General features: G+C 43.2%; 1 protein-coding gene across 1 annotated transcript in view; it reads left to right on the top strand.

Annotated features, from left to right (window-relative positions):
• The first annotated feature begins 797 nt into the window (after positions 1-797).
• The window catches only part of LOC123756056 (uncharacterized), a 30,071-nt gene continuing 16,011 nt past the window's right edge, over positions 798-14,857 (top strand). Inside the window, exons 1-3 of the mRNA XM_069299982.1 lie at positions 798-949; positions 12,024-12,120; positions 14,597-14,719. Of these exons, the coding sequence (XP_069156083.1) occupies positions 932-949; positions 12,024-12,120; positions 14,597-14,719 (238 nt within the window). The 5' untranslated portion in view covers positions 798-931. The remainder of the gene's footprint in view (positions 950-12,023; positions 12,121-14,596; positions 14,720-14,857) is intronic.

The following is a 14,857-nucleotide window of genomic DNA, read 5'->3' as shown; positions in this document are numbered from 1 at the left end:
CCGAGCCAGGGACGCCAGGGCCGAGCCAGGGATGCCAGGGCCGAGCCAGGGACTTCAGGGACTCCAGAGCCGAGCGAGAAACGCTTGGGACTCCAGAACCGGGCCAGGGACGCCAGAGCCGAGCCAGGGACGCTAGAGCCGAGCCAGAAACGATAGGGACGCCAGAACCGGGTCAGGGACGTTAGAGCCGAGTCAGGGATGCCAGAGCCGAGTCAGGGACGAGCCAGGGATGCCAGAGCCGAGCCAGGGACGCCAAGGCCGAGCCAGAGACGCCAGGGCCGAGCCAGGGACGCCAGAGCCGAGCCAGGGACGCCAAGGCCGAGCCTGGGACGCCAAGGCCGAGCCAGGGACGCCAAGGCCGAGCCAGGGACGCCAGAATCGAGCCAGAGCCGAGCCAGGGAAGAGTAGGACAAGAACGTCAAGGAGGCCAGGGCAACTGGTGTTATCACTGCTGATACTACTACTGGTGTTATTATAGGTGCTGCAACTGGTGTTATCACTGATGCTACTACTACTGGTGTTATCATAGGTGCTGCAACTGGTGTTATCACTGATGCTACTACTACTGGTGTTATCATAGGTGCTGCAACTGGTGTTATCACTGATGCTACTATTGGTGGTGTCACTAGCACTGTTATTAGCGTTATCACTGGTACTTATGAAAAGTTACGATCTGGTGTTCGCGTGCACAGCTGTGAGAGTGGCTGTTGCTTGCTTGATGTCATCCTGTTCCAGCCGGGCTCAACCCACAGTACCGGCCTGACGTCGTAAGGGGACGGACGTACTACGTCTCGCAAGTTTTGTCTCTTATTTACTTACATATATTTTCTCTCTTACTCTTATCGGGTGTTCAAGCACTGTGTGAACAGCTGCCAGAAGAGAGGTAAATAAACTGACACACTAGAGGCCGGGTCCGCTCATTACGGCTACAATGGTTCTGAACCATTTGGTAAGGACTAGGTTCACTTTGTTGCAACTGGGAATAAACAAACATGTTTTTAACTTTGATTTCATTTAATATCAGAATTTAGAATAATAGATTGTAGGAGATTTATAACATTATCATAATTTATTAGGAACCATTCTAGAATCGTCTGGATAAAAAAAAAACATTCTAACCTAAAAGGATTAATTGCGGACACGGTTGCCCATTGTCAGGGACAGGAGGCTCGAGGCAACTCACAACAGTGGCCTAAATCCAAGGTATATTTGCACATAGGTGAGCACACCCATCAGCGCCGAAGAAATGTTTCTAAATTTTTCGCTCTCACGCGCTAATTGGTTATTATTAACTCATTATTAGTGTATACAGGCTCCGTGGGCCGTGGGAGCCTGAATCCAATTCAATTGACGCTACCAGCATACTCCTCCTGTGAGTGGTGGTATATTGTGCACCCCATACTCCTCCTGTGAGTGGTGGTATATTGTGCACCCCATACTCCTCCTGTGAGTGGTGGTATATTGTGTACCCCATACTCCTGTGAGTGGTGGTATATGTTGCACCCCATACTCCTGTGAGTGGTGGTATATTGTGTACCCCATACTCCTCCTGTGAGTGGAGGTATATTGTGTACCCCATACTCCTGTGAGTGGTGGTATATTGTGCACCCCATACTCCTGTGAGTGGTGGTATATTATGCACCCCATACTCCTGTGAGTGGTGGTATATTATGTACCCCATACTCCTCCTGTGAGTGGTGGTATATTATGTACCCCATACTCCTCCTGTGAGTGGTGGTATATTGTGCACCCCATACTCCTGTGAGTGGTGGTATATTATGCACCCCATACTCCTGTGAGTGGTGGTATATTGTGTACCCCATACTCCTCCTGTGAGTGGCGGTATATTGTGCACCCCATACTCCTCCTGTGAGTGGTGGTATATTGTGTACCCCATACTCCTCCTGTGAGTGGTGGTATATTGTGCACCCCATACTCCTCCTGTGAGTGGTGGTATATTGTGCACCCCATACTCCTGTGAGTGGTGGTATATTGTGCACCCCATACTCCTGTGAGTGGTGGTATATTGTGTACCCCATACTCCTGTGAGTGGTGGTATATTGTGCATCCCATACTCCTGTGAGTGGTGGTATATTGTGTACCCCATACTCCTGTGAGTGGTGGTATATTGTGCATCCCATACTCCTGTGAGTGGTGGTATATTGTGCACCCCATACTCCTGTGAGTGGTGGTATATTGTGTACCCCATACTCCTGTGAGTGGTGGTATATTATGCACCCCATACTCCTCCTGTGAGTGGTGGTATATTATGTACCCCATACTCCTGTGAGTGGTGGTATATTATGCATCCCATACTCCTCCTGTGAGTGGTGGTATATTATGCACCCCATACTCCTCCTGTGAGTGGTGGTATATTATGTACCCCATACTCCTGTGAGTGGTGGTATATTATGCACCCCATACTCCTCCTGTGAGTGGTGGTATATTATGTACCCCATACTCCTGTGAGTGGTGGTATATTATGCATCCCATACTCCTCCTGTGAGTGGTGGTATATTATGCATCCCATACTCCTCCTGTGAGTGGTGGTATATTATGCACCCCATACTCCTCCTGTGAGTGGTGGTATATTGTGCACCCCATACTCCTGTGAGTGGTGGTATATTGTGCACCCCATACTCCTGTGAGTGGTGGTATATTGTGTACCCCATACTCCTCCTGTGAGTGGTGGTATATTGTGCACCCCATACTCCTCCTGTGAGTGGTGGTATATTGTGCACCCCATACTCCTCCTGTGAGTGGTGGTATATTGTGCACCCCATACTCCTGTGAGTGGTGGTATATTGTGCACCCCATACTCCTGTGAGTGGTGGTATATTGTGTACCCCATACTCCTGTGAGTGGTGGTATATTGTGCATCCCATACTCCTGTGAGTGGTGGTATATTGTGTACCCCATACTCCTGTGAGTGGTGGTATATTGTGCATCCCATACTCCTGTGAGTGGTGGTATATTGTGCACCCCATACTCCTGTGAGTGGTGGTATATTGTGTACCCCATACTCCTGTGAGTGGTGGTATATTATGCACCCCATACTCCTCCTGTGAGTGGTGGTATATTGTGCACCCCATACTCCTGTGAGTGGTGGTATATTATGCACCCCATACTCCTCCTGTGAGTGGTGGTATATTGTGCACCCCATACTCCTGTGAGTGGTGGTATATTGTGCACCCCATACTCCTGTGAGTGGTGGTATATTATGCACCCCATACTCCTCCTGTGAGTGGTGGTATATTGTGCACCCCATACTCCTGTGAGTGGTGGTATATTATGCACCCCATACTCCTCCTGTGAGTGGTGGTATATTGTGCACCCCATACTCCTGTGAGTTTTGGTATATTGTGCACCCCATACTCCTGTGAGTGGTGGTATATTATGCACCCCATACTCCTGTGAGTGGTGGTATATTGTGCATCCCATACTCCTGTGAGTGGTGGTATATTATGCACCCCATACTCCTCCTGTGAGTGGTGGTATATTGTGCACCCCATACTCCTGTGAGTGGTGGTATATTTTGCACCCCATACTCCTGTGAGTGGTGGTATATTGTGCATCCCATACTCCTGTGAGTGGTGGTATATTATGCACCCCATACTCCTCCTGTGAGTGGTGGTATTTATTTATTTATTTATTTTTATGTATTTATTTATGTACAATAAGATACATTGGGGGTTAAGAGCATTGCTTTGTCATAGCAATGCTGATTTTACATTCTTGTAAAGCCACTAGCAGGCATAGCATTTCGGGCAAGTCCTTAATCTAACAGATAATTTTAAGTATGTAATTTTAAGTAGATAATTTCCAGTAAAATTGGTAAATAATGTTTACAGGTACATTGTAAGACATTTTGACACAATACACAAAGATTAGATTAATCTATATAAATAAAAATGAAAATGTTCATTTGTGCATAACCGCTAATCTCCGAAAGTTCTTCACTGATTGCTTTGAATTTTTCACACGTTTCGTTTCGCCACCAAACAGGTTTTTATATACGTATTATATAGATGTCACGTCTGTGACATTTATTTAAAAAAAAATGCTTTTCCTGGAAAACTGTGTTTTTCATGTGAGGGAAATCTTCGAAACCTCTACTAATTGCTTTGAAATTTTGACGCAACGTTGCATTCGAATAGGCGCGTCTTTTTATATACCTACTATATACATGCCTCACCTGTGACAGGATTTTTTTTTGTAAACAGCGCCATCTGTTGGACGTAAGAGCAACACACGCTGTAATCTCTGAAAGTTCTTCACCAATTGCTTTGAAATTTTGACACAACGTTGCATTCGAATAGGCGCGTCTTTTTATATACCTACTATATAGATGCTGGTGACTACTATACGTGACTACTATACGTGACAGAAATGTGACTACATTTCTACTATATAGAACTGGTGACACACATCACCATATCACACGCTCCTCCTACAATGTTCTTTAATGCCTTTCCACATAACTTGTAGATTGTGTGTGGCCTAGTTTCTCCTATTCCACATTCCATAACATGGCATTTATTTACATTGAATTCCATTTGATCAGGTCATCGTGTGTACTCCCTTGTGCTTGCGGGAGTGGGTGGGGGGTGGGGGTAGCTTCGGCTCTTCGGTCCCGCCTCTCAACCATCAACCAACTGCTGTACAGGTTCCTGAGCCTATTGGGCTCTATCATATCTACACTTGAAACTGTGTATGTATTCTGCCTCCTCAACATCACTGCCTAATGCATTCTATTTATTAACTACTCTGACAATAAACAAATTCTTTCTAATGTCTTTATGGCATTTGGACACTCAATTTCCACCTGTGTCCACTACTGCGTGTGCCCCTTGTTTTAAATAGACTGTCTTTGTCTACCCTATCCTATGTTTATGTGCGTGTGTGTGTGTGTGTACTCATCTAGTTGTATTCACCTACTTGTGCTTGCGGGGGTTGAGCTCTGGCTCTTTGGTCCCGCCTCTCAACTGTCAATCAACTGGTGTACAGGTTCCTGAGCCTACTGGGCTCTATCATATCTACATTTGAAACTGTGTATGGAGTCAGCCTCCACCACATCACTGCCTAATGCATTCCACCTGTTAACTACTCTGACACTGAAAAAGTTCTTTCCAACGTCTCTGTGGCTCATTTGGGTACTCAAGTTTCCACCTGTGTCCCCTTGTTCACGTCCCACCCGTGTTTAACCCTTTATCCTTATCTAATCTGTCAATTCCTCTGAGAATTTTGTAGGTGGTAATCATGTCTCCCCTTACTCTTCTGCCTTCTAGTGTCGTGAGGTGCATTTCGCGCAGCCTTTCCTCGTAACTCATGCCTCTTAGTTCTGGGACTAGCCTATTGGCATACCTCTAAACTTTTTCCAGCTTCGTCTTGTGCTTGACAAGGTACGGGCTCCATGATGGGGCCGCATACTCCAGGATTGGTCTTACATATGTGGTATATAAGGTTCTGAATGATTCCTTACACAGGTTCCTGAAGGCAATTCTGATGTTAGCCAGCCTAGTATATACCGCCGATGTAATTCTATTTATGTGGGCTTCAGGAGACAGGTTTGGTGTGATATCAACACTTAGAAGTGTATGTGTGTGTATGTGTGTGTGTGTGTGTGTGTACTCACCTAGTTGTACTCACCTAGTTGTGTTTGCGGGGGTTGAGCTCTGGCTCTTTGGTCCCGCCTCTCAACCGTCAATCAACAGGTGTACTGTTGGTATCATGGTGTGTGTGTGTGTGTGTGTGTGTGTGTGTGTGTGTGTGTGTGTGTGTGTGTGTACTCACCTAATTGTACTCACCTAATTGTGCTTGCGGGGGTTGAGCTCTGGCTCTTTGGTCCCGCCTCTCAACCGTCAATCAACTGGTGTACAGATTCCTGAGCCTATTGGGCTCTATCATATCTACATTTGAAACTGTGAATGGAGTCAGCCTCCACCACATCACTTCCTAATGCATTCCATTTGCTAACTACTCTGACACTGAAAAAGTTCTTTCTAACGTCTCTGTGGCTCATTTGGGTACTCAGCTTCCACCTGTGTCCCCTTGTTCGCGTCCCACCAGTGTTGAAAAGTTCGTCCTTGTTTACCCGGTCGATTCCCCTGAGGATTTTGTAGGTTGTGATCATGTCCCCCCTTACTCTTCTGTCTTCCAGTGTCGTGAGGTGCATTTCCCGCAGCCTTTCCTCATAACTCATGCCTCTTAGTTCTGGGACTAGTCTAGTAGCATACCTTTGGACTTTTTCCAGCTTCGTCTTGTGCTTGACAAGGTACGGGCTCCATGCTGGGGCCGCATACTCCAGGATTGGTCTTACATATGTGGTGTACAAGATTCTGAATGATTCCTTACACAGGTTCCTGAACGCCGTTCTGATGTTAGCCAGCCTCGCATATGCCGCAGACGTTATTCTCTTTATGTGGGCTTCAGGAGACAGGTTTGGTGTGATATCAACTCCTAGATCTTTCTCTCTGTCTGTTTCATTAAGTACTTCATCTCCTATTCTGTATCCTGTGCCTGGCCTCCTGTTTCCACTGCCTAGTTTCATTACTTTGCATTTACTCGGGTTGAACTTCAACAGCCATTTGTTGGACCATTCACTCAGTCTATCCAGGTCATCTTGTAGCCTCCTACTATCATCCTCTGTTTCAATCCTCCTCATAATTTTTGCATCGTCGGCAAACATTGAGAGGAACGAATCTATACCCTCTGGGAGATCATTTACATATACCAGAAACAGTATAGGTCCGAGGACTGACCCCTGCGGGACTCCACTTGTGACGTCTCGCCAATCTGAGACTTCACCCCTCACACAGACTCGTTGTCTCCTGTTGCTTAGGTATTCCTCTATCCACCGGAGTACCTTCCCTCTCACTCCAGCCTGCATCTCCAACTTTCGCACTAGCCTCTTGTGTGGCACTGTATCAAAGGCTTTCTGACAATCCAAAAATATGCAGTCTGCCCACCCTTCTCTTTCTTGCCTTATTTTTGTTGCCTGGTCGTAGAATTCAAGTAACCCTGTGAGGCAGGACCTGCCATCCCTGAACCCATGTTGATGCTGTGTTACAAAGTTCCTTCGCTCCAGATGCTCCACTAGTTTTTTTCGCACAATCTTCTCCATCAGCTTGCATGGTATGCAGGTTAGGGACACTGGCCTGTAGTTCAGTGCCTCCTGTCTATCCCCTTTCTTGTATATCGGGACTACGTTAGCTGCTTTCCAAATATCTGGCAGTTCCCCTGTTGCCAGTGATTTGTTATACACTATGGAGAGTGGTAGGCTCAGTTCTCTTGCTCCTTCCTTTAGAACCCAAGGGGAGATTCCATCTGGGCCTATAGCCTTCGTCACGTCCAACTCTAGTAAACACTTCCTTACTTCCCCACTGGTAATCTCAAACTCTTCCAGTGGTTCCTGGTTAGCTATTCCCTCACTTACCTCTGGAATTTCTCCTTGTTCTAAGGTGAAGACCTCCTGGAATTTCTTATTCAATTCCTCACACACTTCCTTGTCATTTGTAGTGAATCCTTCCACCCCTATCCTTAATCTCATAACCTGTTCCTTTACTGTTGTTTTTCTCCTAATGTGGCTATGCAACAATTTAGGCTGAGTCTTTGCCTTGCTTGCGATGTCATTTTCGTATTGTCTTTCTGCCTCTCTTCTCATCCTGACATATTCATTCCTGGCATTCTGGTATCTTTCTCTGCTCTCCAGTGTCCTGTTATTCCTATAGTTTCTCCATGCCCTTTTACTTTGCTGCTTAGCTAGCCTACATCTTTGATTAAACCATGGGTTTCTCATCTTCATTTCTCTGTTTTCCTTTTGGACTGGGACAAACTTGTTTGCTGCGTCCTTGCACTTCTGCGTGATGTAATCCATCATATCTTGGGCCGTCTTTCCCCTGAGCTCTGTTTCCCATGCTATATCTGTTAGGAATTTTCTTATCCCCTCATAGTTTCCCTTTCGGTATGCTAACCTTTTGGTTTCGGTATCCCTCCTCGAGTTCAATAACCCTTCTTCAATCAAGTACTCAAACACCAGTACACTGTGGTCGCTCATTCCTACTGGGTCCTCAAAACCGATTTCTCTTATGTCGGAGTCGTTCAGAGTGAAGACTAGGTCGAGTCTCGCTGGTTCGTCATTGCCTCTCATCCTTGTGGGTTCTCCTTGTGTGTGTGTGTGTGTGTGTGTGTGTGTGCGTGTGCATGTTTGCGTGTGTGTGTGTGTGTTTCTGCATACACACGTTCGTTCACGGGTCCTCCCCACCAATCTCTCATCACGTGTTGACTCTATACGAACCCCATGATACCAATCGGATGCCTGGAGGTGATAACAGACCTACATATGACATATAGTGTCACCGACCTTAATTCTATTGCATACTAATATAACAACACAACAGCAGACGAGACTGGTATTGCGTGGAGTCTACGGGAATTGCTGAGTTAAGCGGCAACGCCCGGGCAATGATTGGAGACTTCGAGATTGGAGACTTCGAAATTGGAGACTTCGAGATTGGAGACTTCGAGATTGGAGACTTCGAGATTGGAGACTTCGAGATTGGAGACTTCGAGATTGGAGAATCGTGTGTAAAGCGTCTTACATTAATAAAGAGCGGGGTTCGACGGGTGCACACAATGAACATTTGGCTTTTGTTGCCGAGGACGGGCTGTGTGACACCAGCCCGTCTTCCTAAGGTTTCCCAACGTCAAGAAACTGTCCTACTAAAGTGCCGTATCTTAACCTACCAGAGGACCCAAAACAGAAAACGGGACAATATGTCAACTTTGCGAGCCGCTACCATTTTCTAGTACGACGATTTTTGGCCTTAGGGAGAGTATACGTCAAGATGGAACGGTGTATTACGAGCGATCAGGTTGTTTATATCTGCCAGTGTGAGGTTCATGGCGGCCGAGCTTACTGGCTCAAGGGGGGACTTCTTTATTACTTAATAATAGTAATAATAAATAATAATGATAAATAATTATAATAATTATAATAATTATAATAATAATATTTATAATAATAAGATTTATAATATTAATTACGATAATAATAATTATAATAGTTAGTTTAGTTCATTTATTATGCACCCCATACCCATCTTGTGGGCGGTAGTGGAAAGGGTTACAGAGGCACATAATGGGCTCAGGGACAACCCCACAATTCATTTAGCTAAGCAAGTTACAATCTTGATGAGCTAGTTACAAAATTCAATATAAGTCATCACATCAACAATGGGTCACATCAACTTGATCGACCTCAAGTACAGTTTCTAAATTAAGCAACTGACATATGTGGAGAGCTAGTGTCACAATTGATATGTTTGTCCTGCACACCGCCCCCCATCCAGTGGGCAGCGGTGGATAGGTTACAGTCACTTAGTTACTACCTACAGTTAGCAAACTGGGGATATTTGGCTAAAATTTCTGGTAGCAGATCATTTTGAATGAAATATTTACACATCGTTGGAACATTGGTTATAGAATTGTCTCTAAATTCACGTATCTTTTCGCACTCCATCACAGTGACGGAGGGTGTGCGAATAATTTTGTTGATACAGTTTACATTTGGTCAGGTCTACATCAGCAGATAATGAGAATTCCCAGAGATACTTGTAACCGAGTCTAAGCCGAGCAGTAGTAACATCTAGAAGTCTGCTGATTTTATTGGATGATCCATAGATGTGTGGCTCCTGTTGCATGATAGTATGATGATAGATGGAATTACTGGTGTCGATTTCACTTTGCCTCAGATCTACAAAATTTGTTGAAGTTCTTGGTGAACTATTGCTTTCAAACTGCTTGTAGGCAATCCAAGGATATTATCAACTCCTATGAAGGCAGATTCTTTGGCTAACTCATCAGCTCTATCATGCATTCGAAGGCCAACATGAGATGGAGTTCACATGAAATGGACTCTGTTACCATCATTAATAATTTTGTTGTATTTGTGTCTAGCTTCAGACACGAGCATGTTACAGTTATGTCTTAAAGAGTTGAGAGCATTTAAGGATGATAAGGAGTCACTTACAATTAATGTATCAAGTTTGGAGACTTGTACACATTTCAGTGCAAGGATCAAGGCAAATAGTTCGGTATGAAGGGTAGAGGTCCAGTTGTTTAGACGGACTCCCCACTCAAAGTACAAGCCATCGCCCATTGTCAGGACAACTGCACTTCCAGCTGCACCCGTGGTGCGGTGTAGGGAACCATCAGTGTATATGATTTGAGAGAGAGAATGCTCTGTGGACAGAGCATCAATATGGCTTAAGGCAATGAGCTTTGCCTCAAGACAAAGCTTGGGCTGATATCTAATTTGCTTCTTGGGTGGAAAGTAATAATAATAAAATTTATAATAATAATATTATATTTTTCTGAATGTATGAAGGGGGAGTACAGTGTGTCAAAAAGCTAACTACGTGACGCTAAAAAGTCCCCATCACACAGGTTGATTAGATTTGAATTTAGACTTAGATTTTTTATTCAGGTAAAGGTACATACATTGAGTTATATACATAATGTTGGATTTAAAGATAGAGGTAGTACACACAATACCTAAAGTACGCACGGCGTTTCGGGCAAGGTGAGGGGGGGGGGAGGGAAACACTTAGATTAAAACTTAATAGTAATTGAGCTTAAAGTATAAATTGTGTTGAAAAAATAAGACAAATAAAAAAAGGGGGGGAACAAGGCAGAGAATAGCAATTGTTGGTCAACAAACAGCATTATTACAATAGTAATACATGGGTTGACATTTAGGAGTAAGGTAGGTTACAGGGAGTTAATTAGGTGGTACTTAGTTTTTATCTTAAACTGGTTGAGAGAGGTACAGTCTTTAACATGGTTGGGAAGGTCATTCCACATTCTGGGCCCCTTGATTTGTAAAGCATTTCTAGTGTGATTAAGTCGTACTCTTGGAATATCAAATAGGTATTTGTTTCTGGTGTGGTGCTCATGGGATCTGTTACAACCTTCTAGGAAGCGTTGAAGGTCAGGATTGGCATTACAATTCAGAGTTTTAAAGATATAGAGTACACAAGAGAGGATGTGCAGTGACTTAATATCTAACATATTCAGAGATTTGTGTAGGGGTACCGAGTGATGTCTGGGGCCAGAGTTGGATATTGTCCTAATAGCAGCTTTGTGTTGAGTAATTAGAGGACGTAAATAATTTTGGGTAGTAGAACCCCAAGCACAAATACCATAGTTGAGATATGGATAGATGAGGGAGTAATAGAGTGTCACCAGGGCAGGGCGGGGTAAAAAAAATTTTTACTAATACATTAGGTACATCTGCATTAGTGCAGCTACCCTAGACTATATGAAGTGGAGTACAGCGTGACAAAAAAGCTAACTACGTGATGCTATAAAATCCCCATCACACAGGATGGTTAGTCATATATAGAGGCATGTGACAGGCAGTCTTCACTGGCAGACTCCGGAAGCATTTTGAGGATATCATCAACACAAGATTGAATAAGGTAGCAGTGGTAATACAAGTCCCCAGCTCGCAGGATGGTTAGTCATACAGGGCCATATGTTTAGTAGCCTGCACTGGCAAATTTGGGTATACTGTGATTTTTTTTATTAATACACGAGGTACATCTGCATTAGTGCAGCTACCCTAGACTATATGAAGTGGAGTACAGTGTGTCAAAAAAGCTAACTACGTGATGCTATAAAATCCCCATCACACAGGATGGTTAGTCATACAGAGGCATGTGATAGGCAGTCTGCACTGGCAGAGTACAAAAATATCTAATCTTATACTCCAACTCTATGGATTGTGCACATTACATTTCATATTCATCGACTTCATGTGGTGGTAATGGAGCCAACTATCTTTAAAGAATGCAATAGGGCCGACCATGACCCACCCACGAGAGGTTCATGACCCCCACCAGTCACACTCCAAAGGTTAATGAGGTCAGCCCCAAGCGTCTGACCAATCTTGGACAAACATCCTTTTGTACATAGATGAAAATGATGTTTAGTTAAATAAGTTACCCCCATGTTCCTTACAGTGTGGAGCGACCGTAGCTCGCAGTGTTGTGACGGCCGTGCTGGCCGCCTCTGTCCTCAGTACTGTCACCCTCAGTGCCCTCGCTGGTCTCGGACTCGGTGAGTACCTTCTGTGATGTATAAGTAACTTTGACCGACTTGTACATTAAGACGACTTTGCGGGATTTATATATGTTTAATATATATAGTGTGTGTGAAAATGAATGATAAGTGTAGTAATGTTATACAGCTGATATTTTGTGTTGGCTGGAGCGTCCACATGAATGCTTCATCAGCTGCCATTATTGTTGTTGTTGTTGTTGTGTTAGATTCAGCTACTGGCAACAACAACAAGTTCCAAGTAGCACGGTCTATGGCGAGCCCGTAGCAAAAGTTACAAATTATATTAATATTAATAACAATAATTACTCTTAATTTATAAAATACATTTGAGGCATTACACAAAGGAGAATTCTTAGGTAGACAATTGATGTAATTATATAAAGCCACCAATATGAAGAGTTCTAAAATAGTATAAATAGGTATATTATTTATTAAAAAATTTAATAGGGCAAAACAATAATAAACGAGAAGCTGACATACATGACTTGTTGAAGAAATTTATAATAATATACAGTATACTTATATATATATATATATATATATATATATATATATATATATATATATATATATATATATATATATATATATATATATATACTGGAGGCCCTCAGATGCTATGTATATGCAGCCCATCCTCATGTTTACGTAGCACTTATAATAACGATGATGACCATAGTACATATATTGACATAAAAGGCAATTACAAAGTATAAATCGGTACTGTTGATTTTGGACAAACCGGAAAGGTTTTGTATTTATGTTGTAAAGGAACATAAATACAACATAAATGTATTTGTGTTGCAGTACCTAGTCTAACCTTCCTAGGCCTAATACACACTATATGAGGCCTAGTATAGTACATATATGTGTTATACTAGGCCTAGGAATATTGAAGTTTGTTTTATAGCTTTATTTTGTCCCGACTCTATAAAGTGAATAGTACCAAATTCTAGCATGTAATAGTCCATTACATGTGTGTCAACCATCCTCCTGTTTGGCCAGTACCTTTTGTAACTATGTGCACCATAGTACACACATTAACATACTACTTATATAGTAGAACTTTGTACTATTTATCCTTATAGTTAGAAAAAAAATAAGCAAATAAACAAACTTAATAATTCTTAAGCCTAGTAAGGGTAATTTAGAACCTGTACTTGTGGTCGATCTCGAACCCATTGTTGATGTGACGACTTATAGTGAATTTTGTAACTAGCTCATCAAGATTGTAACTTGCTTAGCTAAATGAATTGTGAGGTTCAGTCCCTGAGCCCATTATGTGCCTCTGTAACCCTTTCCACTACCGCCCACAAGATGGGTATGGGGTGCATAATAAATGAATTAAACTAAACTCTTAGGCCTATTATAGCACACATATATACACAAACACATGTGTACTAACTGTCAGGATACTGGGCCTGACGGCTGAGTGCACAGCGCTCGGGATTCGTAGTCCTAAGGTTCTGGGTTCGATCCCGGCGGAGGCGGAAACAAATGGCCAGAATTTATTAAACCCTGATACCCTATGTTCAACTAGCAGTAAATAGGTACCTGGGAGTTAGACAGCTGCTGCGGGCTGCTTCCTGGGGATGTGTAACAAAAAGGATTCCTGGTTGAGAACCGGGCCGCGGGGACACTAAGCCCCGAAATCATCTCAAGATAACCAATATACTATATTAGGCCTCAGATAGCGTGTATTAGGCCTAGGAATGTTAGGTTAGGTTAGTTTAGTTTGTTTTTACAACATAATTAGAAAATATTTTCCGGTCTGTCCAAACTCAACATGTACGAGATCTACTTTCTAATTGTGTTGAAGGTGGGTATCTGTACCATGGTCCTCGCCGTTACTATAAGTACTCACACAACAGGACGACGAGGGGCGCTATGCCCAATAACACTCTTATTTCAATATCAAAGATATGCAATTAAGGTAATAATTCATCAATATTGTTTCTTGCCATCTCAATTATCGTATATTACACGGTGTTTGATTTTATCGGTATGTTACCTATATATAACACTTTGAAGACACCAAGGTTTGTTCATTCCTATTAAAGTAAACCACAGCCCCCCCCCTCCCCCCTCCTGGCTTTACAACATAATCCCCCGATTTTTCATATTCATTTAAGTTAAGAAAGTGTATAAATCCACAAGGGCCGCGAGGAGGATTCGAACCTGCGTCCGGAAGCATCCCAGACACTGCCTTAATCGACTGAGCTACGACAGGGTTAAAAAAAGTTGAAACCGAAGTTCTACTGAACTTACTGGATCCCGCAGCCTCTCCGAGACACAAACCACGATTTTACACAACTCCCCCCTGCACCCGAGCTGTCAATAGGCCGCTCTCCCTCATCGCCCTTACTTCGGCCCTTGTGGATTTGTTCATTTGATGCATCACGTTAGTGTGACCTCTGTGTGTTAAGAAAGTGTGATTGTTTAGCATGACTAAAAGAATATTTGTATTTTTCAGTTCCTTTCAGACACTCAACTGCCAGTGTGTCTGCCACACTGGCCACCTGCGTCACCCCGGCCGCCTACACCTTCAGTATCTGGGCCGTCATCTACACGGTTCTTGTCCTCATAGTCATGTATGGTACTGTAGTACATTATAACCTTTTACCTGTTATATTAGCTGTACTTTCTCTGTAGTAGTTTTGAAGTGGGAATTTTATACTGTACAAGTGATCTGAGTGGAATGTTGTAATATATGTGAGTTGACTACATACTTCCA

The sequence above is a fragment of the Procambarus clarkii genome, chromosome 43 (genome assembly GCF_040958095.1).
Source record: "Procambarus clarkii isolate CNS0578487 chromosome 43, FALCON_Pclarkii_2.0, whole genome shotgun sequence".
Lineage (NCBI taxonomy): Eukaryota > Metazoa > Arthropoda > Malacostraca > Decapoda > Cambaridae > Procambarus > Procambarus clarkii.
The sequence above is the reverse complement of the archived record's forward strand: the minus strand, read 5'-3'. Positions and strand labels throughout refer to the sequence as shown.